Raw genomic sequence first — 27756 nt, forward strand, 5'->3', positions numbered from 1 at the left:
TGTACATTGATTCTGTTTGAGTAACTGGAATTTAAAGAGATTTGTTTAATGCTTTTCAAACAAATAAAATCACCTTTGACATCATGCACGGTGATGCAGTTAACCAGGGGGCAACCTAGATATTTATAGCATGGGCAATCTGAGGTTCTGCATCTTTTGTTTTCTTTTTGCAATTTTGGAAAAGGCTGAGTTGATCATAAAGATCAGTGGAGTGCACGGAGTGAGCAACAATGGCTGTTAAGTAATAGCAGACATAAGACTTTTTTTTTTTTTCAGCACACCTACACACAGAGCACACACATTCAGAAAACTCCACACACTCATATACCAAAAAGAAACAATTCAAAACCTGTCAATGAGCAGAGAGCTGAGATAGTCCAATCATTCCAAACACATATGGGCCCATTACACCACAAGCCCCAGCCAGTGCCCACAGTGACCACAATGCAAGACATAAACAAGAACGGCCCGGCTGTTTGCATTCCTGGTGTAGGACATTTTAAGGCAACACTGACAGATCCGTGTAAAAATATATACAAAATAAGTATGAACCGCACAGCTGGAAAATGTCTTAAAGCTGATGCCACTGATCACAAAATCAACTTGAAATTCACTTTTTTTGCCTGTTTCCTGGTACGTCTTGCTCTCCTCTCCTGGTAATGTTGCATGTGCATTCCTCGGAGTAAAAACAGAGATAGATGGATAGATAGAGCAACAGGGTCAACTGCTTTTGAGGCCCTAGGCTGAGAATAAGGGTATAGCAGGAGTACCCACTGTCTAATGGTGGAAAAAATGTCCAAACACACGTGACTTCAAACATCAGTTACTGGTTAAAGCTATATCCACCCTTCATCAGGCACAGGAATCAAGAGTTAAAGCCATTTCTGTGCATGTATAAGTATGTAATAACTACACAGTGCGAAAGGAGAAGTGAATCACAAGAGCATTTCAAACATGAGAGCTGCCATTCATCACTGCTGAACCAGTGAGAGCGAAAGGAAAAGCCAAGGAAGCAGGACGTAATTGAAATGAATGTGATCATTTTAAAATAATCCTGGAACACAGTGCTTGTTAATACCATTACAATTATTTTATTGTGTTTGTTTTGTGTGTGTGTTTTTTTACAGTTCAGTTACACATTTAATGGTTTTCATGATTGCAGTCGTTTATTTTAAGCCACAGCTTGTTTTCCCCACATCATTAGCCGTATGGGGCATGTTTCTCTCTTACAGAAATCAACACACATCATAAGAATCTCGATTACAGTAAATTAATAAATCTATCAGGAATATGTATTGGAAAAATAAGTCAGCAACTAAGTATGTCATCAATTACAACTTGTTATATCACATTATACGTTACATATATATATAAAAAATGCATATATATCTTTTTCTTCTCTCTCACAAATGCACAAATGTTAGTGTTCATTAAAATACAATCATAACCATAGCTCAAACAATCAGAACTTAACTGTAAATCTACTGAAGGCACAAAGGCCAACTAAACTTCCCAAAGGGGAGATTATATATCTTAATTCCATTGAATTAACTACTAAAAAAAATGTAACACAAAATGATTCATTTCAATATTTCGGGGACTAGTGTGCATGATAAAAATAAAATAAAAAAAAATAAAAATCTGTGCTGATGTTGACATCTGAATACCCAAAACAAACTCCCATTTTTCCTCACACACACACACACACACACACACACACACACACACACACACACACAGAAACACACACAAACAACATCCATCAGGCGTTGTGGTTCTATTTCTAAATTTCACACCTGCGAACACACAGCGTGTACTTACAGCCCCATGCACTCTGCCATGCATTAGCTACATCCAATCATGCAGATGACAAACTAGCTGTTGAAATTTGCCCGCAGCATCTGAGCCTCATGTAGGGCTGGGACTGTAGGGTCTATAATCATGTGATTTGCTGGAAGAGCCCCCCCCCCACTCCTCCTCCTCCTCCCCACCCCTCCCACCTCCCGGGCCTGCCCCTGAGTGGCCTCTGCTAGGCTATGTTTCCAGGAAAGGGGCCTACTGGACAGGCTGTGAGGCCTAGGCAGGGAGACATTGGCTCATTGAGAAAAACAAAAACAGAGAGGGGAGGTGGGAAGACTCTCCCCTCTTACATAACTCTGCCTTCATGACAGGGAAAAAAAAAAAAAGAAAGAAAAAAGTTCCCCGCCACAATGCAAAGAAAAACCTGTCCGTCCGCCTCTCCTCGGCTTGCAAAGGCTGAAGACTGGAATTCAAGCAACCCTGAGACCAGCGGTGCCTGCCTGCAGTTACACAATAGTTGCAACTCCACAGGCATACCAGCACCACAGGCATGTCAGACGCCAGCCAAATCCAAATGTACACACTGAAATTTCACCAATATTATGGTCAACCCTATCACAGCAAGTGTTTTCAACTCGGTTTGCCTGCTACAATGTATCTATTACAAAGCACATTCCTGTGCAACCTTAACAGCACGTAAAACATGATGTAACACATCATGTCATCTTATGTGTGTGGCATTCACTGCACTGTGCAGCTCTGGTGGTGAGACAATCTATTTGAACAGTCCTGGCTAATTTCTCTTCTGGCCTACACTGCCTCCCTGTGGCAGAGAGAGGTACAGTATGGAGGTAGATCGTCATGTTTGGAGTTAGACAACATATGCAACCTGTAAACATGTCAATTTTGCAAAACTGACCTGCTCTTTTCTGTGTGATCTGTATTGGCTTTGGAGCTACACATAAAGACGGTGGGCTGAGCTTCCTGATGGCCAACGGAGACAAATTGTCTGAAATAACATAGGAGATTTAATCCAAAACATCAAGTATCAATAAATTAGCAAACAAAATATGTGGTTATACTGGCACACTGCACATCACTGCAGCTTCAGTCCACTGAAAACAATGGCCACTCAAACACAGTGAAAGAAGCATGAGGAGCTTTGCACGGTCAGGAGTCAAACTCAGGCTGCTGCTCGATCAGGATGGTTGTGTCATTCCTGCTCCTGGTGGACGGGTCCAGACAGGACACTCCCAGAGCTATTAGACATAACCATGCCTGTAGGAGAGAGAGAGAGAGGGAGAGACAGAGAGAGAGAGAGAGAGAGAATTAGTGAGAGAGATTAAAAATTAATCAGTTGATTGCTATAACAGATCAAGGTCACACGTTCAATATAAGATATATCATTATAACACTGAATTATGCTGTTGCATAATAATACCATATCTGCAGTTGAGAAAATATCCTTCTTTGGTATTTTTACAGAAACAAGGGCCAAAGAGTTCACTGAGCAGAAGTCAAAACCAGACATGGTTGACTTGAAAATTCTACAAAACCACTGAGAGACAGAGTTTGGATGGTTAACTAATGAGCAGTTGAAGATTAAATTCCTCTAACCTCTGGCAAAACATTGTATTTCTTTCCATCCAGTTATGGTTACAGTGCAGGTTGCCAATTTACTTTGCAACAGCACAAAGGTCAACTCCAAGTACAGTTTAGCACAGTAAAATGTGTGCTAGTATGTCCCTCTAAGTGTTACCTCTTGGCACTAATTCACCATATATCATGTGTGTGTTTCTGCCACTCTAAAACGTCCTGGCATGATTTAAAAGATGAAACTGTTGCTTACCAAATAACCCACAAATGTCAGGTATGCTATGCAGAGGAAGGCTGCCAGTACATACAGCCACACACTGTTGAGTGTGGTGACGTAGATGATGACGAAGTACATGTTGATGGAACATACCATCAAGATCACCAGGCCTCCACCTATCTTAAACACTCTGTGGAAACAACAAGGGCATCACAATGAGTGCGTCCAAAGGAGACATGGAGACACCAGTGGAGTGTCAGGTGTGTTTTGTGCCTTATGATCACAATAAACTTACAGTCCATTGACAAACTCATTCATAAGGGACGGCAAACTGGTGAAAGTGAGGATGGGAATGAGGGCGAATGGCAACTGTGTGAGGAAAGAGAAGAACAATGATGAAAATGTGATGTATTATAATGTATTATAATGTAATTACACCACTGTGGTGTAGTTATACCATAGTTATATCACTCTGTAGGAGATCAGCATATATTAATTTATACCAAAACAAATGTTAAATGGTTTTGTATCATACTTTACTATTTTAATATGGATTGTTTTTTCTCCTTTCGTGCTCCTACTGTCCATATCAGTAGTGTTTATATCCGCTTTTTGTAAAGCATGGTGTATGAAAGTATTTAAAATATGCTTATCTCCAACAGTGCTATAAGAGAAAAGTGTGTTCAAAAGTGAGACAAGAAGAGGAAATGGTGGTGCATGCTTGGATGGCGCTGACAGTGATCCAGTATTGGTGGCCTCTGACCTGCAAACTCTGCAGGACATTGAGGAAGTCGTTCATGCCCGTCAGGTGCTGCACGTCCTGGAAGATGGCCACCAGCAGGGTGGGGGTGATGGCGATGGAACGGGTCAGCAACACGCGGGCGAAACGCGACCAGCGCAAGTTCAAGAAACCCTGAGGGCAAGGAGGATAGCGTCTCTGTGACATTTGCGAGGAAATTGCATCCGGTTGCTGCTTTTCACTGGAGCAAAATTATTATCACACTTCAGTAAATAGAGCCACATTTCACGCAAGAGCTCCAGATGTAAAAGTAGGAAGAGGAGCGGTAAAATTTCAATAAATCTAACTGATCTCAGTGAAAACATTTCACAGTGAAGGCAAATAACCAGGGGATTGGAGGAGTTGACATTTCTACTGTCTGTAGGGTGTGTGTGTGCGTGTGTGTGTCAGCGTGTGTGTGTCTTTCACTGACCTCCATGACAAACTGGCCAGAGTAAGTCCCAGTCATGGTGGAGCTCTGTCCAGCTGCGAGGATCCCCACAGCCCAGATGTAGAGAGCCGCCGGGCCAAAGAAGCAGCCCAGCACCACTCCCTGCAGCAGACACGCAAACAGAGAGGACAGTCATCCAAAACAACTGCAGCAGTGTTAACCACACCAGAAAATAATGCAGTCCTATGGTGCGTCAACAGAATAAAAAAAAAAAAAAAACTCCCTATGAACACCAGCTTTATAGGGTGTTGGAGCCCTAACATTACTGCTCAGATGATTGATACTTTCTTTCCATTATTCTCTGCTAAAAGTGTCTGGATCTCCAAAACTGTATGACCTACAGTGATCAAACTTTGCAGCTTGGCTGGAAATCTAACCTACTACTCAGGCTACAAAAATTATACCAATTGGCCCAATGGTGGTGCTATAATAATGTATTTACATTTTGGTCCATAACTCCTCAACTGTAAATGGTAGTGACAAAATTCTTTTTTTCCTAGGTTTCCTGGGTCCAGACACATCCATCCATGTAAGCCTCACCCACTGAGCACCTGGAACAGCTTTGTGCTTTTTGCATTTTGTCCAAAATACATTTTTGCGTCCTCTACAACATTTTTTTCCAAATTGACACCAAATTTGTCTCACTTACAATAGTAATCTTCCTGATTCTGGCTATGACATTTCCTGTTGATATTTCATACGATTTCCCCACAATTGGTTTGCAAAGCTGAGGTGAAATGCGAGTTTTCACAAAAACAGCTGTAACCCATCAACTGTTTGATGCAAAACTGTAATATATTTCCCTGTGTATGGTCTTAACGGATGTCTACAAGTGCTCCCTTGTCCAACAGTAGGTGGTGTTATAACAGTGTAAAGTTCATATCTTATAATCAGCAGCAAGAATTTATGTGAAACATGTCATGTCCAAATCATTGTATAAAATTTGGCAAAAAGGGGGTGTGGTTTACAAGCTTACACACACATTTTTATCAAAATTGCAGTCAAAATTACACTACAGGTCCTTGAAAGATGATTTTTTTTTCAGCACATCCACTGATATGTGACAACAGTTTGCCTCACTGCAACCTATGGTCAATTCAGAAGTCTGTCACTCTATATTTTGTAAAATATGCAAAATCAATTAATCTCTGTATCTCCACAAGTCTTAAATGCCACCAAAACTGACTCAGAGATTCTTCTTAGGCCCTTGATATATTCAAATGGTGTTCAGATATGTTACCTATAGACAGTGGTCTATATACAACATGATTTATAATGTTTGCTTGTCCTTTTATCCAAAAAATGAGATAAAACGTCTGATTCCTCTCCTGTAACTCACTGTCAGCTGACTTATGCAGATGGTGTTGGATCCCTACAGCTATATTGCATGTTTTCTGTCTCCTCTTAATGGATATCTCATTAGCTTGCCGGTCTTCCCCATTTCACATATCTTGTGGCAGTTTTGGAGAAACAAATGCATAACCACTGAAACTGAACCACCATTTAGTGAAGTGGATTTCAATGAATTGCCTCCATGTTAGAGCTCCACACTGTTTACATGTGGTGATGACAGACGGCTCTTCCTGAAAATGATAAACTTGTCTTCAATTTTCACAATCATACAGCATGGTGCGTGTCACGTTTTACTGTCTGCTTACCCCTTTGTAGATGTCCACCTGCAGAGTTTCATTATCCAGTGGGAACAGATTTGAATGAGGACTGCCTGTTTCATTGCAGACATTGTACTGGAATTATAGTAAAAAAACACACACACAATCAGGAGGAGGACGGTATATAAAACTCAGGTGGCACAGCAGCTAAGGAAAACTATACATTTTTCAAATTCCAAATGTTGAAATTCCTCGAGATGCGAAGGTACTCACCACCTCGATGTTCGTGCGTCCATAGAAAGCCTCTGCGAAAACCGCCACCACAAACACATTGATGATGAAGGAGACAAACAGCGCTACGGTGGACTCAATGAAGAAGTATTTGTTGGCCTCTTTCACTTCCCTCTTGCTCGACCGATCCACTTCTCGAGACTGCAGAGACATTTCGGACGCTCAGTGATTAGCAAATTGGCTCATGCACACCATCATGAACTGCATACAGACACCACATTTCACTCAGCCGCTTAAATTGTGAATTCCACATCCACCTGGCTGTTTGTCCCACCTTGACGAGGGCAGAGTGCAGGTAAATGTTGTGAGGCATGATGACAGCTCCCACGATGCCCACCGCCTGCTCCAGCTGAACCGGGCCGCAGCCCTCGCAGTAAGGCACGAACATCCCCTTCAGCAGCTGGCCTTGGTCTGGCCTCACTGTCACATACTGCCAGAGGGGAAGGGAGAATGATCAACCAGCATTTTGACACTGGATACACACAGGTACACAAGCATGTGTAAAAAGGCTATATATTTTAGAGGTGGAATGATATGTTTTTTTTTGTTTTGTTTTTTTTGAGGTTGATACTGAGATGTGATATTGTCCCACCCATAATGACCGATACCAATACAAATTTGTGTAAGAATCAAAATACAAATACAGGTGCCCAACAGGTTGTGCTTCTCTGACAGGCCTGTCTTATGGTAATTAGGTGTTTTGTAAACAAAAGATCATGTTAGTTTTGCTCTTTTGTTACTTTGACAGTTGTATTCAATAAGCCATCCACTCTGTTTCATGGCCGATTCTGATACCTTGGCTTTGGGTATCGGCTGATAGCAAGTACCGATCCAATACCATAGTTATTAAGTTCTTACTAAAAGAGCAAAACTATACAAAAATGCATTCAATTTAAACATATTCCTAAGCAATTTATACAAACAGCATCAATATCCGATTCATTAACTACATCTGGATTGGCACCGATACTGATACCAATATGTATCAGGGCATTCATAGTATTAATGTCATACTCATTTAAAAAAAAAAAAAAAAAAAAAGTCTCAAAAATGTAAAATTCCACAATCGGCCAACTATTGACAGTAAAAATACTTTTGAGACCGATGCTTGGGTTGTTCTTTAAGGTTAATATCGGCCAGTACTGAGAGTCAGCCGATATATCATCCAACCCCAACATATTCACATAGATAACCTGTTCATCCATACTTTCACACACACACACACACTGACAGAGAAACAAATTCATAGGGATGCAAGAGATGACAAAGACACCCAATTCAACTCAATTTTCCATGTCTATAACTTAGTACCTCGTATCCAAAGGTAATGGCCATGATAGTAATGAGCAAGCCAAAAAAGGCCTCCAGCTTCCTCAGACCTGAACGGGGAGGAAAGAGCAATGTTTTATTTATAATCCATCGTGAGGAATTTCAATGCGCTTTGAAAACAATGTTCATAAATCAGTGAGAGCATGCAGAGGTGCAGCAGATCACCAGCCACAACGTACCGTACTTGTCCAGGAACAGGAAGACAAACGTGTCAACGATGGTGATGAGGACACCGCCCCACAAGGGAATCCTGCGAGTGAACCCAAACAAACAGGCACAACGGAAATAATTAAGGAAGTAATAAACCATTTCAAAGCGCTCATCGCACTGTGATCCCATCTTAACGGCCATAAAATCCAACTTGTTCCCGTGTCTTGGCTACCTTCCAGAGGAGAGGAGGTTGAAAGCGATGGCACAGCCGATGACCTCCTGCATGTCAGAGCCAATGATGGCCAGCTCCACCATCAGCCACAGCAAAATACGAGGCACCTGGACAGGCACACGTTTAATGTAATGTGATATCACAGACAGCGGTGCAGTCAGATTATTTTTTCTAACGCAATCTAGGTTAACTGCAGACTGGCTGTGAATGAAAAGAACACAGTTACACATGGTCGATCATGGTTTTAATCCCATAAGCATTTGCAGACCAAAAAATATATTCCTACATTTACACCTGACCAAAGACTTTATTCATTAAAAAAAAAAAAACATGGACAGCCTGCAGTTCATGAAAACACCTCTTTTTTCTTTTATCCTTTTCACCAAAGCAACTAAAGATGTTATTGTCCTGTTGTTATTATTTGACCTATTGATATATTATTGCTGTCTAGGGAACAGAATGCAATATTATTTCGCTGGGTTTTAAGCCCTCGTTACACTTTTTTGTTTAAACATTGTGGGAAAGCAACGTGAGCTGATGCACTTTTCAACTGGCGAAATGGCGTTATGGGTTTAGATAACTTGCAGACCGTTTTATGCAGGAGTAAAGTGCTTTTGGTGAAGGCTCATTCATATGCAAAATAGGTTACAAATTGGCGGAGTGCAACCAATCACCACAAAGTATCTCTTGCATGCGGCCGGTCAGTGGTGTGGTGCCAACTTTTTAGCGGGACACCCGGGAGTATAATTGACAAAAAAAGACCTGCAAGATTCTATTCGGCCGAAGGCAACATCATTACATTTCAGCAGTTAAACGTGTTACTGCCATGCCGTGGGAAAGTTCAGGCTGTATTTGTGAACCTTCCCTGCGGCAACCCTCCCCGCTGTCCATCCCCACAGAGAGTGAAATAGAAATGATGGAAAAGGTAACTGTATCCAGCATGATTTTCTGGGGATACAGATCCACTTTCTAGGTCTGAACTTACAGCACTGCCATTACATAAAGCTCATCTCAGACGTGACACTTCAGACAGGCACTGAATGACGCAGTTCCCAGCTTTGCGTCACTATGACTAATTAGAGTGATGGTTCTTTGATTTACGGTTTGAGGGCAGAGCGTTTGATGGGCATAAACACTGACTGGACCGGCCAACGCAGCCCCAGAAGAACACAAGATCTAAGCGGGATCCTCCTTAAAGGCTGCAACAGCCACTTTCAGCAAAAGAAATGTCAACAATCTCAGAGGAGCTAAAGGATACAAACTCAAGCCATTGTTCCAATTAAGTAGGTCACTCCGTGTTTTTTTTTTTAACACCTACTTCAGCCGCTCAAAATGTGTCCAACAGAGGCGCAATTGGCCTGTTTGTGCTGGAGGAAAGGGAACAGTGGGAGCAGTCACATGATTCTCAGACATGTGGTACTCAGTTGCTTTCCTTTTTCAAGAATTGGGGAAGCAGATACTATTTTTACATCAACTGGACTTCCAAATATGCCTATAAATAATTCATGAAGTCTCTGTAGATTTATTTTTTCTTAAAGATTATTTTTTGGGCACTTCTGCTTTATTTGACAGTCACAGTAGAGAGACACTGGAAAGGCAGGGGAGAGAGAGGGGGGACGACATGCAGCAAATGGCCTAAGGTCAGATTCAAACCCAGGACGCTGAGATTAGGACTCAGACTTAACATGTGGTATGCGCTCTTATCTGGTGAGCTGCTAGGGTGCCCCTGTCTCTGCAGATTTAACTATAAATGGAATTAGATTCTATCACTTTTCCCACCTTTTTAAATAAATATCACTGTCTCATAGCTCTTACTTTTATTTTTGTAGTCTGATTATATAATCCAGTGATTACAGTTACAGTAACTACAGCGCTCAACGCTGGTTATGCAATGAAGGAGTCGCAGTTCAGCTAAAAGCATCTCAGTAAGATCACTTCTCCACTCTGCAGAAATGATCCCACAATAGTAACCCAATGCATTTTGGGAACATGTGCCGCAGTGTTTAAAGAACACACAGAATTGGGGCTTCATGCAAAAGCTCCTACAGTGAGTCCACAGTGCTGATGGAGATTAATGACGTGCTGTAGAGAGAGAAGCGGGCTCACAGTGTGGTACTGGCGATTGCAGACTTCAGCCAGGTGCATCCCAGTGACCACGCCCAGCCGGGCTGCCAGCCTCTGCAGCAGCAGACCGATGATGGTGGCTCCCAGCAGCACCCACAGGAGCTGACAGGAGGAGAACCAGGAGGAGAACAGAGGGCTCGTCTGTTAATCAGCCCTACAGATCAGCTTTCCTTTCCCTGTTTGTAACATAGTTCAGCAGTTCTGTGTTGAAAATCTGAAAATGGTGACGATTACTATTACTGATAAACCACTAATACATTACTATTATTTATTACTGATACTACTTCTACACCACTATTAAATCCATCATGACCTCTAAGGTTGAGGTTATGTTTTTTTTCCACTTGTGAATTTGTTTGTCTGTCCCAAGACTACCTTAAAAATTGATGCTCGGTTTCCATGAATTTTGTATGGACAGAATGGCCTTGGGCCAAAGAGCAATTGATTAGATTTTGGTGGTGATCCAGATCTGGGATATCTGACTTCCATTTTAAAATTATGAAACTGATGGATATAGAGACTTGACTCCAAAGCCTACAGGTATGTGTGCAGGGTCAAGTCGAAAATCAATTTCACTTAAAATTTAAGTGACAGGAACGATGCAGAGGATGTTGGAGAGTTTCTCAGCGCTGGTGGAGGTTTGCACTCACAGAGTGTTTTCTACTTATCAGAGTTGTTGAAGTTGGTAGTTATAGTAGCAGCAGTAATAGTAATAGCAGCAGTGGTAAGTAATAGTAGTAATGGTGCTAAAGGTAGTAATAACAATAGTAACTGTAGCAGTAGTAATAGTAGAAGTAGTAGTAACACTAATGGTATTGATAATTATGGTGATAATAGTAGTAGTAGCAGTAGTAGCACTTAACAGTAGTAGTGGTAAATAATAGTAGTAACAATTGTAGTAGTCCTTACTATACTAGTAATTGTTATAGAAATAGCTAATAGTAATGTTTGATATGGATAGGCATGGGTTACATGATTAATCTATTCATAACAACTGGAATCTGAGCAATATATCTGCAACACAATAATATCTGCATATATTGGCTAAACACCCACATATTGGTATTTTGCGTATGTAGGCCAATATGCAAAAAAACAAAACAAAACAAAACAAAACAGAAAACAAAAGCAGACAGCACATATTGCAGTAAAAATCATTTGAGACAATTTAAAAACAGTATCATTATCAAACAGTTTGTCCAACAGACTCTATTGTTCACTTTGTGCAGCAGTGAGTTGGCAGAGCAGCGAGACACACAGCTGAGCAGATGGAAGTGCCGATTGTGTTCGAAAGTTAAGAAGTTTACTGTTCAACAGAACAATCTCACGCCTCCAGTACATATCTTTATCACACCTACTTGATTACCAAATTTGATTACTCTGTGCTACAAATCTGTGTTTTTATCAAATCCAAAAAATTCTGCATTAGTCAGCCTCTATTAACAATGCAGCTTTGTCCACAAACAGACTCCTCAACAAACTCATGTACTGTACAAACACAAGAACTTTTTCTCCAACTTTGCCACACAGAAATCATGAAATTTTGCGAAGCATAAAATTGACAGCTATTGACATCAGAAGTCGTAGTATTTCAAATACCTTAAAGCCAGCTTTGGCCCCAGACTGCAGGTCAGACTCGATGTTGCCCGGGTCCAGGTAGGCGATGCTCATGAGAAAGCCTGGCCCGGTGAAGGCCCACAGCTTACGGAAACTAAACCCCATCTAGTGGACAGAGGCAAAGGACTTAGAGCATTCCTGAAATGAAGCTTGATTCACTGTATGATGAGGATGACACTGCCAAATCCTCTCAATTAGACAAAAACAAATATTGGTGTATCCTGTTTTATTAGCTCCATCAAAACAGGTTAGCTGTATTTATTATGAACAATGCCCAGGGGAGGTGGGGGAGGGGGTTGTCCAAGTATCAGGTACCTTGCTGTCGTCCTCTGGCACAGGGACCCTCTGGTCAAAATAAGTACTCGACACAGTTTCACCGTGGGCCTGCAGGAACACAGAGGGGGAGGAGGCAACTTGGTGTGTGTGTGTGGTCTGGATTACTTCTTTCTCTCTCGCCATGTCATCCCCTGAAATACGACACAGGCACGCTGAGCGCAGGAGAAACACAAAAACCTGAACTCTGGCAAAGAAAGGCACGCAGTTTTATATCCCACACAATCCCAGCTTGAGTTTTTACGGCACACAACCTCACAGCACGCATAAAACGTCACCGGAGATTATGCAGTTCCTGACGCTCTGCTGACAGGTATAATTTTGAACTGTCATCATTATATTTATACAACACTTTGTTGTTTTGATTTGATGACTCTGCACATGCACTTGTCTGTTCCCATGCAAACCTCATAGAGAGTGAGTTATGACTGGTAGCTCCTATGGGCTACGACATTGACAGGTTAAAGAGAGACATATAATTCGTGAAACCTTGTAGAGCCATAACAAAAATGTGTCAACAAAATAAATAAACATACCCTCTCCTTCAGTTTGTCCCGGCTCATGATCCGTGGGAATGCTGGGAGGGAGAGAGGAGATGTGGATGCTCTCAGGAGGGGGGCTTCTGTCTGGAAACACAGAGGTAATTATATAGTGGGATTACAGTAAATTGCATGATGGCAGTGCACACAAATAAATCCATAAGAAAAAGTGCATAAATAAGCATTAGGTTATAATTGTAGTCTTGGAGCCATGCAAAAGGACTGTAGTGATGCCATAATGAATTTGTACAAAGATCCTATTCAACTAGTACTGTAAAATGAGTCCCTTATTGAAAACATACAGGAGATAAGGAATGCAGTCAAGCCTGATAACCACACCGTGAACTATAGCACACCATAAATCCCTGCTGAAATGAAACTTCAGATATTTGAGAGCCTAAAGAGTTAATACTCCAAAAGTCCTTTGCAATAAGATAAATAAGAAGAGGACAAAAACAAAAACAGATTTAAAAATGTCATGCAAATGCTTTACATTTCCAGTCAGACTGAATCAAAAGGATAACTTTCATTATTGTGAGCCATCATGAGGAATGTATTTACTCAGTGTCATGTCTTTGCTGGCCTCAGTGACCCCTGCTGACAGAAAAACTCTCACCTGAGCTCAGGAAGGAGAACATTTTCTCGGGGTAGATCTCTCGTCAGGTCCTCTGTCCTCCTCAAGCTCTGTCAAACTTCTCCGCACCTGGCGACAGGCGGCGGGACTCTACATGCGGTATTCCGCTCAACAATAAAATAAAATAAATAATTAAATAAATAGTGAATTTTCTTCACTTCCTTCCCTGTTGCGTCGCGGGACAGTTTATTCATAGGCCTCGTCGGCAGGCCGGACATCCCTCTGCGGAGGTGTGGACTCTCCGCGCAGGTGAGGCGGGGGGACAAAGTCAACAATGTTTGACAAAGAGAGCTTGCCCTGTTTCTCCTGTTTGGACCACGTGACCTGGTTAGACTCTGGCACTGACTGAAGTCTGTCCGGAGGAATGAAGCCAGCCGCACTCACTAACCAACACAAACACAGCCATACAAACCGAGCCGGCGTCCGTGTTCACTCCGCCCCGCTGCTGCTCACACTCTGCCCGGACCCGGCGAGGACGTTTCATTTAATTTAGTTTAACCGAAGCAGAATAAAGATTGTACTTCCGGTTAATTACTTTCAAAATATAAGTCTGACGGGACCAACGTGAGCTGTTTCCAGTAAAAACACTTTTCAAAGCGACACCGCCACTGAAGGCACATGCTGCTGGTTTTCAGTAATGCAAAGTGAAAATGAAGAAGGACATATATTTGGATTTCTATCTAGCTATCTAGCTATCTATTTAGAGAGTTAGAGATAGATGCGGATGGATATAGATACAGCCCTGATGTAGATATAGACATACAGATGTAGATTATATAGATATATCACCTCTCTCGAGATTGGAGATAGATTGAAAATAGATAGATCTATAGGTACATCACTATAGTTGCATCTACCTATATCTGCAGTATCTCTCTCTCTAGAGATAGATAGATAGATAGATAGATAGATAGATAGATAGATAGATAGATAGATAGATAGATAGATAGATAGATAGAAAATCTATAGATCCTATTTCTATGTATTGAGAGTTATGTACTGTAGATTGTATAGAAGCTGTATCTAGATAATCCAGTCTATCTATAATCTAAATCTATCTCTCCAGATAGAGAGATAGATAGATGATTATGTATCTATATGTACATCTATCTATATGTATCTATCCATGTAGATAGATAGATAGATAGATAGATAGATAGATAGATAGATAGTATTTGGACGCCCTCCAGCAGCAGAGAAGGGTGTAGTCCTAAACTAGTCCAGATCAGTCAGTGACACCAGCAGGCAGCAGCCACAGGGTGGCGACAAATGTCGTCTGAATTCAGACCCAAGAGCAGCTTTTGCACAGTCACACTGGCATGACATTACTGCCAGGCTTTGAAATCTGCCCAAACCACCAACCAAATGCTGGGCCCTTAATTATCGATTCCTCTGCCCGCATTGACAGGTATTCATCCTGAGCTCAAGCTTTCTGCTCCAAGCCTGGTGGGGGAAAAAAATCATCATAATGTTACTATAATAGCTCCGTGGGGATTTTTGTGTGTCTGTGATATTCAGTAATTTGTGTGGCCTTACCGTACTCAATAGTATTATTTATCATCTATGTAATCACTACAGTATTCCTGCAATAACCGTTAAACATTCCCATAATATTCCTACAGAGAGTTATTATGTGTCGATGAAGCTCAACAGTGAGTTTAAAGAAACCTTGCTGTACTTAACGGTATTATTTATGTCTTATGTCATCACCATGGTATTGCTGTAATATTCCTGCAATATTCCTGGAGTGAGTTATAATGTGCCTGTAGTGCTCAATCTATCGTGACCTTATTGTAGGCCTAATTGATGGTATTTTTAAACTGATTTGTTTTTTTTCTATGGGCATTTCAACTATGCAATATTTATATAGTATTCTTCTAGAAGGTATTGTAGGATTATGATTCCTGCATTGCAAATTGTCTGCCACAATACATTTCTTGCCCCAAAAAACAGAAGGATATGAGGATAAAAGGTTGTGTCAATGTCTCCTCACAACACAAAGGCTAATTGTGTTACCCCAAAAACAATGCAACACCCGTCCAGGTCATGTTTGCTATCACTACAGGCTGCAAGTGGGCTAAAGAAGAGACAGGGTTGAGACTTAATAGTAAGAGATCATTTGATCCCCATTTTTAATCCAATAGTTTACTTGTTATCAAATCTGAATCAGCATACAGCAGCAACAATCTGTATTTTAGCTGAAATAGCTGTAACACACTGCCATTTGTCATGTTGACAAAAAGTTGGTGCAATGAAATCAGATGTTTTTAAGTGTTTATTTTGGCAAGCACCATTCGAAATAGAGCAAATTTGTCATGTGCTTATGTTATGTGATGAAGGATAAAATTATATACCCATGCAAAATTCCCTGTGAAATGTACATACGTATCTTTATTGCAGAAAGATTAAGTGTCACTGAAATCTTCTTGATTTCTTCTTTTCTTTTTTTTTTTTTTACTTTCTAACTTGTAATGACTTATTGTTTTGTAGTCACGTCTGTGTTTCATGTTTGTATGTGGTGTGTTGTTTTTCAGTTTTCGGTCTATTGATCAGCATCAGTTACCTTGTAGAAACTTTAAGATCATTATACATAGCTGATTGGAAATGCTTGGCATGTATGGAGTTACATGATTTCCTCTAAAATCATACATCCGTACAAAATCAAAGTGAGTAAAAAAAACAACAAAAAGAATAGATACAAATCAAAACGAGAGGATCAAACAAAACAAACCAAAAAATGTCTCTGTGCATCCTGATATTGAACTGGAAAAAACTTGTCATCACCTTGGATTAGGTTATAAAGCCTGTTTACACTCCCCGATCCCCACCCTCACATTTCACGTTTGATGTCTTTAATACTTTTTCATCATTATCGTCGTCAGTTTCTTTAATTATTGAAAAGGAGCATCTGGCTTCCTCTGTGATACGAAACAAGAGGAGAAATCCTCATGTGTGCGCTGTCTGTTGATGCTCCGGGCATCTCTCAGCTCGTCCTCACAGGGCTCCTCTTGCCTACATGAGTCTTTAGTACTTGATATTAGGTCCTTAAGTCCCTCCACTCATTTACATTGGGACACACAGGCTCGGTATATCCCCTCGCACATGCCTAGTTGCACTCATACGGTGGTGACCCTCATCACCACCTCCCGGTTGGCCGCGGCGCTGATCCGAGGGTCGTTGGGCCGCAGCTGACTCAGGATGTGCAAGATGGTGTATCCACAGTGGTGGTTCAGAATAGTTCTTAGCCTCCTGCTCTGTCGCCCTCCGCTGCTGCTGCCCAGGCCGTGGGGGTTACTGCGAGAGCCGCGGCCCCCCGTCTTGCTGCTGGAGCTGAGCGGGTCCCCCAAGTCCTTTGATTTCTCATAGTTCAGTACTTTCCACTGCTGATTGACAGCTTGCCATCGTTTGAAGATTCGGTACACTGATGAGCCTTCATGAATGATAAGGCCTGGGCAGAGAGGAGGGATGGGAGAGAGAAAGGGCGTGGGTGCAGGGTGAAGGACAGTGCGTGCAAAAGCAATGAATTCCAACTGCCTTACATCAAATATTATGCTAAACGGGCTCGCGAGCAAGTACATGCTGTATATCACAACGAGTATCACACGGAGGAACTTTCCACGGCGCTTGTAGATTAGAATAGACAGTTGGCAATAACCACAGTGCAGATATCTGATGCCATCTGTTCTCAGTGTTGTCTTACACAGGCAATTCACCGTTCCACAAGAACAGTCTACCAGGTTTCACTGTACGCACTTTGAAGCTGCTTTTGGATTGGATTGCCCCTGGAAAACAGAATCTCTTGTACTCTGCAACATATTCAGGGTTTCTGTTTGTTTTTGTTTTTTTTTTTCCTGTGGGTGTGGAGGGGGGGCGGCAGGCATCATCATTTCCTGCTTGTGTCCCCTATACCCATTTTGTTTTTTATGCAATTTTATGTGTCCTCACCAGCCCTCCCAAATGTGGACTGAATCCATGTTTGCAGGGTGAAGCCATTTCTTTTCAATTTAGTTTTAGCTCTGATTATGATTGTTTTCCATTGTTTCAGAGTACATCCTGTTTTCACTGCTATTCTCATCCTCGCACAATGCAATCCTTCTGTGCTCTGCGGCAGCCTGAGAACATCTTTTCATGTAATGTTCTCATAGAATTGTGTGTCATCCATAACACCTGTACAGCCTGTGCTTGTGCTTTTTTACATCACTGTGTTATTATGCGCCATTTACTGACTCACGCAGCTGTTTTAGATTTGTTTTGTGTGCTTTTGCGTCTCCTCCTCCTCCCCCCCGTCACTTACCTATGCAGACGATATCCATGAAACCGTACATGCCGTAGCAGATTTGGAAGAGCAGGTCCTGGCGTTGCCACTTGGCAGAGGGGCTGAGGGAGGACCAGATGAGCCAGGAGATGCTGGCGATGAGGAACAGGGAACCCAGAATGATGGCAGCAATCTGCACCTTCTCTATCACTGTCAGAGAAATGGCCTGCCACTGGTGGGAGAAAAACATCCATATCACATACGACCGGAGACAGAGAGATCTACAAGTATGGGTACATGAGGTATACACATGCAGGTTTACACATTAACAAACCCACATGCCACCCAATACACAAACAGCATCTTCTCAACAGCTTTTAGAGGCATTGGCTGCCTCTGAACAGGAGGGCAGAAGGATGGTGACGCAAAGGGGGAAAATGTGTCAGCACAATATGGCAAACAGTCCTCACACCACAGCGACTGCCCAAGATTTGTTCTATCAAAGACTGTTGAGTCCGACGCCCGAATGCAGCACCGCAGAGCGCTCATCCTGCCTCTCCTATGTGTTGCATAGGTTATAAATTGTCTGTGTCAGCAGAAACTTTTTTTTCCCCCCATGCGATAAGATCTCCCTGCCTGATTCATTCATGAATTTTAAAAATAACACCCAACAGTGCATAACGGCATACAAATTTACATGCATGTTGAGAGGTACTTTACATATTCACATATTGTCATCATTTTGTTTATCTGCTTGTTTATGCAATTTCCCTCCGAGTCACAAAGCTGGTGGGTTTGTTTTTTTAAGGAGATTGATGAGGACACTTTTTTCACACCACTTAACCAAACCAAACTGAGCTGAACCATGCTGTGCCGGCATGTTTGCTAATTTACTGTAGTTACCCATTAGCAATATGAGCCGGATTCATATGGACTGGCACAGCATCAGCGCTGCAGTGGCTGAATGGTACAAACCCTGCAAGAGCAACAATGGGGGAGGGAAGCCCCGTTCTCCCTTAATTGTTTTCCCTTTTTGCCTACTTTCTGGGTTGTGTGTTGCCATTTGCCCACTGTGTTACCTGCAGTGGGTTCTTGGTGCTGATAGCCAGGACCTGGTACTTGAAGTAGCAGAGCTCACAGCTCCAGGAGCCTCTCTCGCTGATCCAGCGGATGAGGCAGGGCTGATGGGTGCAACGCACGGAGCCGTCACAGCGACAGGGGCTCAACAGCTCACCCTACAGGACAGGCAAGGAAAACACAGTGAGGCGAATTAGAGGAAACTCAGTATAACATCTGTGTCTTGGCTGCAGCTGTAGTTTTTGTTTTGACTTTTTTTTAACATGTTGTTTTCACTATCCTAATTTATCCTCCCTCCTGGAGACAAATGGATCGTATTTAGACGGCAGCGGAACACACTGCAGTTAGAGATTGTGTCCCTGATGCTGCTTTAAATTCATGGCTAAGAAGATTGTGTTTGTCCTCCGAGGCAGGTTGGTGTGGCTTTTGGAGCTCGTCCAGTGTCTGTCTGGCCAGTGCCACACGAGGCACCTGAAACCTGCTGGCACATTCAGATGAATGAGGATGACCACATTCAGGTTGTCACCTCCATTCAACCTCACACATCCAGTTTATCGGAGGAGCTAAAAATGTGCTGGTGCTTTCGCAGCTAGCCACAGCAGATATCTCGTACAGTCTTCATTGGACTGGATGAAAAGAGAGGGCAGAAATCTATATTGCCAAGTTTGTACTTCAGAACGTAAAACAAGGAGAATATGTGTGAATCATCATTAAATCAATGAATGAGCACAGCTTGATGTCGAAGGCCTGTTGGCGAAGGGGTCTGTTAGCACTCGACAGCACCAGCAGGGTGCGGGGAGGATTCAAGGACAGGTAGCTGAAAGAGAGGTGAGCCGCTCAACCCCAAATCTTCACACAGACTCTAAGTGAATCACTCAATAGCAGCCGCATAACAAACAACACCTTATTTCCCAAAAAGAAAAAGAAAAAAAAAACAACAGCACCAAAGCGATGACATTTTAATGGTTGACTTCAGACACCTTACTGAAGGCGAGGTAGGTGCACAAGTTCACCTGAGGGGAGTTCAGTTCAAAGAATCATGTTTTTAAAGAGCAGAAATCATTTGTACACTGGACCAAAGCATAAAATGTAGACCACACGTCTGCATGAAAGAGCCCTTGTGTGGATTTTTTTCTTTGTAATGACTGCAAAAAAAAAAAAAAAAAAAAAAGATGTGGACATCAAAATAAAAAGCAGATATTTTGATAAGCATTTATTCATGTGCTTGGCTGTGTGGGCTATAAACAAACCTTGCATGCAAGTTTCCAAATTAACCAACATCAATGCTGAAATAATTGGATTTCTAAATCGTTCATTTACAAACAGTGACTCAGAAATATGCTCCGGTATCTGTTCAAATTGCCTGAGAGTGACCTGTGTAGCGCATGAAAGCCTCGCTACAGTGTTGTTGTGCCCAGAGAACTGCAGCTCTGACACAAATAATGCATAATATTTGTTCTGTTCTTCTGCACTTGGTGTTTCCCCCCCCCCATCTGTCTCATTTAACCTCACCGCTTATAATAAAAGACTTCAAGTGTCCAACCACACAGAGATGTGGTTTGGCAGATGAGCCGCTTGCCACTCATAAACTTTAAAATAACTCGCCTGCTGACATTATAAAGATGACACAGAGAAGGTCATAAATATATGAGGGACTAAATAAAAACAATATGAAAGCAAACATTTTCAAAATGTCACGCTGTGGTTGAGCAGTGTGTCTGTGTGTGTGTGTGTGTGTGTGTGTGTGTGTGTGTGTGTGTGTGTGTCCCTGTGTCCGTGTGTCCCTGCCTGCATGCAACACTGTCAGGCTGGGATGCAAATGTTAGTGTTTTGATCAACTGGAACTAGACTTTGAAAAGCGGTGATTATGATTTTCAACCATTATCTGTGACAGTGTTTATTTAGGAAACATATGTACGATGCAATTGAGCGCAAACTGGTGTGTATTACAAATCTCTTCCAAAGCCAAAGAGAAGAGAACCAAGACTCAGGAGCATTTTTCCAGAGCTCCTCCACTGGTGATGAATTGAAGGCTAACACTGCAAACACAGTGATGGTACCCAGTGGCTTTTGTCATGCATATGTCGCGGTTTTCTCGCTCATAAATTTCGTCACAACAAAGAAATGGACTGCATTTGTTTGTAACGGCTCCAAGAAACATTATATGAGCGCACAAATTTCTCTTCCCGTTCCCCGTCAGTTCACTGTCAGAATCTCTTCATTACGTCTTAGACCAAGAGCCTTGGTCCTCTCCAACCTTTAAAAGACAGTCACTCATATTCACAAATATATTGACATATATTGACTATAGTCGGATTGCAAAAAATTGGAAATTGTATTAACTGAGGAGCCAGTGACATTTTCAATGAATTAATCGATTAATCTACTTAAAAAAAATGAATATAATTTTACTATGAGTGCAAAGACCAAATGTGTTTTTTTCCCCACATATTTGGGATATAGGCATTTACAACATAGAGTAGACATATTAAAACAATATCTTGTTATCAAAGCTCCAATAACATTTTTAATCTGAGGGAGGGAGGCAGTTGTGGCAATTGCGCTTGTTCACTGTATCTTAGCTGATAATGAATCAATGCAACCATTGAGTTAACGCTGTGTTACTGGAAAGTAGAAAATACAAAGACTACCCCACATCCATAAATCAACCGCTGATTAAATGATTATTGTTAACATTAATCAGTCGATGCTTAATCCTGAACATCCCCGGACTATACAGCTCAAGTCTACAGGACTGACACACGAGTGTTGTTTTGGGAACCCACATGAAGGGACAGGATTTGTTTCTGATGTGCCGATGCTGATGTAGAGAGCTCTTGATTCAAGGACTAAAAATATAGTCACTGCTGGCTGAAAACACGACAGTGACTCCAAAATGTCAACTTTTCAGTTACTAAGGAAAGCAGCCTTGTTTTTAGCTCAGTGACAATGCATTTTTGACATGATTCCAGTGTAGGTTCTGAAAGGTTTCGCGAGGCCAAGAGGTTGCAGAATTTTATCATTCAGTAGAGGAGCATTAATCCTTGATACTGAAGAAAGAATCAACAATACAGTAATCTAATTCATGAATATATGCTTCAGAGAATGTTATATGTTACATATATAATCATACATTAACTAAACATACATACCGCCTCTGGATATGGTGATATATGACTGTCCTCCTATTGTCCTTACATGATATTATTGGAGAGGACACGCATATTTGAAATATATCTTAAACATACAGTATATGTCCATACATGAAAATATATCAGTTTCAAGCACATTTCATATATGGGCATTTAATATGGACATATATGCTATATATAGATATCTTCTATATGTACATGTGTATGTGTATGGGCATGAAAACAGACACATTGGGGCTATAAGGTTTTCACACAAGAACAGTTATATGTGACAGACAGAGAGAAGTATTTATGTATTTTTGTAAAGCATTAAACACTTTCTTTCCAAAGACATAACCCTGAGGGTAAACACAGTAAAAAGAAATTGAGTCAAATTGAATTGAATTGAATTGAATTGAACTGAACTGAAGCAAACTCAACTGAATTGCATCAAATTGAACTGAACTAAATTCAATCGACAGGAAAATGCAAGTAATTTTTTTTCTTTCTTTCTTTCTTTCTTTCTTTCTTTCTTTCTTTCTTTCTTTCTTTCTTTCTTTCTTTCTTTCTTTCTTTCTATCTTTATCTTTTTTTGTTTTGTTTTGTTTTGTTTTTTTGTTTGTGTGAAAGGCTTCTTTTCCACTTGCAGGTCACCCCCTTTAAGAGTCCATCTGTATATCCCAAAGCAACACTGGGGAAAACACAGGTCTAGACATAAAAGGTCACATTTGGACTAGCGGGATGTACTCATGCCCAAATGAAGCCCCTGTGGTAATATATGTGAGTGAACAATGAAGTCCACTGTAGAGTGACAGTAAGCTTAAAGACCACCCAGCTCCCAAATATTAAAGGCACCCTTCAATTTCCAAACAACTCTGGCCTAGTCGCTGCCGACACCCATCCTTGCCAGGGTTTGTCCGTCAAGGCCGTTTCCCAGAGCATGAAGGTGTTAATTTAGTGTGTCACGTCTGCGGGGAACAAATGGTAGCCCCGCTCGTCTGTAACCTTTAGACAAAATTACAGAGTGAATGCGCCCCCTTAGCTCCAGACTGTGTGTCCCTACGGAAATGGGCACTTGGGCGCTGCATGTGAAAAGGTCAGGGGTGATCACCCTCCCTGCACCCCCGTGTGGCCCTCCTCACTCCATTAATGCCAGTGTATCAGTGCGTGCACCAGTGTCTTTGTTCATGTGTGTGTACACATTTGCAAATCTTAACACTTAACAAACCCCGTCCCTCCAGCAGGCACTGGCACCGCTTTTGTGGCTCTAGACAGTGTTAAGTGGAATCAATGGCACAGCTATTGTACCATGGCACACACTGACAGCTTTGACAGGCAGCTAATAAGGATTCATATTCAATTCAGCCCACAGAGCAAGGTGATTATATCTGTAGGTAATTGGCCCGCTGACAGCGACATGATCCCGTCCCCTGTTGTGACCTGCTTGAATAATGAAATAACAATAAAATGGCAAATATGTGCCCCCCCCCACCATCCCCCACCCGAGGTGATATGGCACTTTCCCCTTTACACAGGCAAGAAATTGAGTTGAGCCCTGTTGGGGCAGTGCAAGAAAAAGAAGCTAATATCAGTGTCAGCCTGAGAAACCAATGTGGTAGAGCTGAAGTCTTAGGGTTTCCCCTCGATGCTTTGTTTGCTTGCTCTCTTTGTCTGTAGCTAAAAGAGGCAGCTAGGAGCCACGTTGCACGATGAGTCACCTTGCCGGAGAGCCCAAAGCACAAACATCTGCCTATTATTAAAGGAAAATGTTAGGGTGGGCAAGACAACGTCCCAGGTTTGATCCCTGTCTGTGACATCGAAAAGGCACCGCATCCAAAAAAGCACCCAGTGATTTATGCCCCATGTCCGTCCTGCGTGGCTCTCCACTTTAACTAAGCCCTCACAATAGAAACTCCAAGGCAGATGTCATAAATTAGCACATGGGCTGTAATAACACTATAAGCCTATCTTGGGGAAGTGACTAAGTAGTAATATCCATCTGTGCTCCTACAGGATTTACAGTGTTTCTAATTATCCCAGGCTTCAGGTCTACCTGCTGAGCCAGGCGGCGCAGGTTTCAGCACATCTGGTGAGACCAACATTTGGCCACAGACCAAAGAGCTGCACTGCTTATTGTATTGTTTTGGCTCTGGAAATTGCTGGAGTCTAAACATTTGAGTGAAAATGATTAGAAAACCTGATGATGGATTAATTTACTTGGCATTTATTATCACAGTCAGCACCATTGTTTAGCTGGCAACACAGATGATCAAATGGTCAATAACTGATCATCCCATTCTATGGAACAGGAGGATCGGGGACAGTTGATTTACATTTACAAAATGATTGTGACTCATGCATATTCAGTCCCTCTCACTCTATTTGTCATCCTGCAGACCTAATTGGCTAACTTTCTTTGTTGCTATGCTGGCCAGATTTCAGATGTGTGGGAACTGCTGCCTTTCTACCACTGATTATCTTAGTTATAAAAACAGTGTTACTTAGATAACCTATCAGTAAGCAATGATCTTTCTCAGAAAATTACAGAAAAATATCCACATGATTGTCAGAAGCCCAGGCCTCATCTGACATCTTTTTTTTTTTTTTTTTTTTTTTGGGGGGGGGGGGGGGGGGGGGGGGGGGTTAAAAGGAGGCAGGAAGGTGGGTGGGTAGGAGGGAGAGAGAGAGAGAGAGAGAGAGAGAGAGAGAGAGAGGAGAAGAATGTGGGACAGGATGGTTGTAGTAGCCCATATCTCACACAGAAAAAGAAGGGTTATTCAATTGTTATGTGGTGTGGGTAGTGGACCACGATGACTCAAAGAGCCCTTATGATTTGCTAAAACAAACACAAACACAAATGGCAGGTCAGCATAATGAAGCACCTATAATAGGCTTATTGTGAAAAAGAAGTTTGTTTCATGCTCGGTTAAACGGCTCCTTTCAGCGCCATAAAGGCTCCATGTAGCACCACTTGGTGCTGCAAAGAAAAGGCAACAAACAGGGTGTCCGCCTATGGCACAAGTATTAGGAACCATTCCGTGGTGCTACATGGAGCCCCCTCCCCCCTTTTTATTTTTTTATTTATTTATTTTCTTAGCAGAGAGTGTATACCTGCTCTGGGCCTTGGAAACAGATCCGACATTGGGGGGGTCCGCAGGCTGCTGGCGGTGCTGGCCAGAGACACGGCGTCCAGGCCCACTTGCAGCTTGGGCTCCTTGTCCTCAAAAGCCAGGCTCCGGGGCCGCGGGTCGCTGCCGTAGTACTCCTCCTCATCATCCCGGGAATGGCAGTCGACGAAGGGCGGCCAGCCGCAGCCGCCCATCCCCAGACCTCGCATGGTGGTGGACCGTCTATCTACGTCTGAGCCGGACTGTCTCGAATCGGATCGCATAAAAACCAGGACTTTCAGTTCATTAAAAAACATGCGTATCCGATACTTGAACATGTTTGGCTACATAAAGAATCAGTCAAAATGAAATAAATGCCGTAGGGGAAATGTTTGTTTTTGTCTTTCTCTTCTATTATTATTATTATTATTATTATTATTATTATTATTATTATTATTATTACAACAGGTCAGATGATTTTATTTTCATTGTAGCTGTCGAATACCATCACTGTTACTGTTAATTGGAGAGCCAAAGCTAAGAAATAAAGGAGCTCGTTTTGGTTGTTGCCCCACTGATGGCATGTGTGTCTAAGCCAATGCGGATGAAAGATTTTCCCTTTCGGCTGGCCGACACGCTCTTTCAATATTCATTACTCAAACAACTCAGCAAATACTGTCTTGTATCTTCCACCGCACCCCAGAAAACCGTATAACTTATTATACGGCTTGGTTTCGACAGTCCATTTTCTTCACTGTTGATCTGAACGACACATCATCAGTAGCTCTGGGCTTGCAGCAAAAAATAGCCTACATGTTTTGCTACCCAAAGCAGAAGACTGCGAGAGAGTGGACGAGTGGAGGAGAGAGCAACACAGAGCCAGGGAATATAAGATGGGATCTAAAATACAACGACATGCCATCCATACAGTCACATCTGGGACTCTTGTCAAGAATCATAATCCAAAAAAAGGGATGCGGAAGATGAAATGGAAGTTTGATTTAGACGTGATTTTATATCATGTATTTTTTTTTCTTATTGTCCCTCACTATAGCATCCCAAGCGTCAGATCATGGTCCCTTTTTCTATTTCATCTCCTTTCTGCAACGCTTCTGGTTGATCCACGAAGAATCCGTCCCATTCCTCCCGACAATCCACGTCGAGATCAAAAACACAATCCTTTTCATTTGCATTTTCAGGAGCCTAGCTGGAAATATGGCAACAAAAAAACACCCGAAAGCCCCGTGTTTCCCATCTTCACTCGATGTCCATCAGCATTTCATGGCAAGCCAAAGAATATGGTAGGCAACAGCGAATGTCAATGAGAGTCAGAATAATACAGGCACCCTGCGATTTTTCTAATTAGAGAGAGAGAGGGGGGAGACGCATGAAGATGTCTTCGCATCCGAGAGCAATTATACAGCAGTAATGGCATTGATTATTGGATCAGATAGATGGTGGTGATGATGATACTGCTGGCGCTGATTTTCCTCCTCGAAATGGTCGGCTTTGAGATTGAACCAACGCAGCACCTACTTCCGGAATGGAGAAAAAACATGACCTGCTCTCCTGTAAACAACTCGCTATTTTTCCTCTTGTCATCCATCCGTCTCCGATGGGTGATGTGCCTCTCCCTCTGGATCCCAGTAGTTGGGCAGGGAAGGAGCTTTGGCTGCCTTATTATTGACCAGGCGCCGCTGTCCAAGGTGCTGATCTGCCTCTGGTGACGTTTACGCAGCAGCCACATGCACTGGGTGCCCGGGAAATATAAACAAGGGCCTGGCTCCAACAGTAAAACTCTGTGGTGTGTGTGTGTGTGTGTCTATCCCTGTATGTGTGTGGAAATTGGTGGTTAGGAAGTGAGGGTGAGGATCAACTGGATAATAATAATGTGACATTTTATTGATCCTCATAATGAAATTCTCTTTTCTCCCTCTCCACAGAGGATCACAGACCAGTCATCCAGTCCCTTGCTTAAAATGACACTTCAACACGGTGGATGACTGCTAACTTGGAGGTTTTGATCCCAGATGCTCCAGTTCAAGCGCTATCAGAGCAATGCTTTACTGTTTCTCTGATCTCTACACCACGGTTAACACTTGATCCATCATTTTGGTCCAGGGTTTGGTTTGTTTTGGCTCAGAGCAGACAAACCCTATTCTCTCCACCTAATGATTTTACTATAGGTCCCAACATCTGCTCTACAAGATTCATCACATTGTGTTTTGATGCGGGACCGCTGCATAATAAACAGCAGAACGGGGTGGGGGCCAAGCTGTCTCTGCGCCGTTTATCAGGGTGGCGAGACAAGGTAATTAGAAAAGCATCAGAGGCCCAGATCCAGAGGTGACTTTAATCTGCAGTTTATAGAGACGTCGCCTCATTGGCTTCTCTCTGACCACCAGCCTCAAGCTCAGCATTCTCCACCATGGCAACACTTCCCACAGAATCCCCTGTCACATTGATCTCCATTGATTTTTCACAC

General features: G+C 42.2%; 2 protein-coding genes across 3 annotated transcripts; both read right to left on the minus strand.

The window, feature by feature from the left end:
- Positions 1–1116: 1116 nt before the first annotated feature.
- Positions 1117–14106, minus strand: LOC115362584 (natural resistance-associated macrophage protein 2-like). Of its 2 annotated transcripts, XM_030056556.1 has the most exons (16): positions 13684–14106; positions 13065–13154; positions 12511–12662; positions 12178–12300; positions 10561–10680; positions 8455–8561; positions 8252–8322; positions 8055–8122; positions 7018–7173; positions 6726–6884; positions 6501–6587; positions 4825–4944; positions 4377–4526; positions 3909–3982; positions 3650–3803; positions 1117–3078 (listed from the first exon to the last, which is right to left on the minus strand). In XM_030056556.1, the coding sequence occupies exons 1-16, from the start codon at positions 13703–13705 to the stop codon at positions 2971–2973; spliced, it is 1761 nt and encodes a 586-aa protein (XP_029912416.1). In that variant the 5' UTR covers positions 13706–14106; the 3' UTR covers positions 1117–2970. The 2 variants fall into 2 exon arrangements, with proteins under 2 accessions (XP_029912416.1, XP_029912417.1); XM_030056557.1 differs by lacking the exons at positions 1117–3078; positions 3909–3982 and having other exon boundaries at positions 3674–3803.
- Positions 14107–16122: 2016 nt separating this feature from the next.
- marchf9 (membrane-associated ring finger (C3HC4) 9) lies at positions 16123–26910 on the minus strand. The gene is given in 5 exon segments (XM_030055797.1): positions 16123–17149; positions 17996–18188; positions 19036–19191; positions 25276–25311; positions 25313–26910. Coding segments are annotated over 5 exon segments (1014 nt in total). The 5' UTR covers positions 25610–26910; the 3' UTR covers positions 16123–16817.
- Between the last annotated feature and the right edge of the window lie 846 nt (positions 26911–27756).

This window comes from Myripristis murdjan, chromosome 7 (assembly GCF_902150065.1).
Source record: "Myripristis murdjan chromosome 7, fMyrMur1.1, whole genome shotgun sequence".
NCBI classification, from domain to species: Eukaryota; Metazoa; Chordata; class Actinopteri; order Holocentriformes; family Holocentridae; genus Myripristis; species Myripristis murdjan.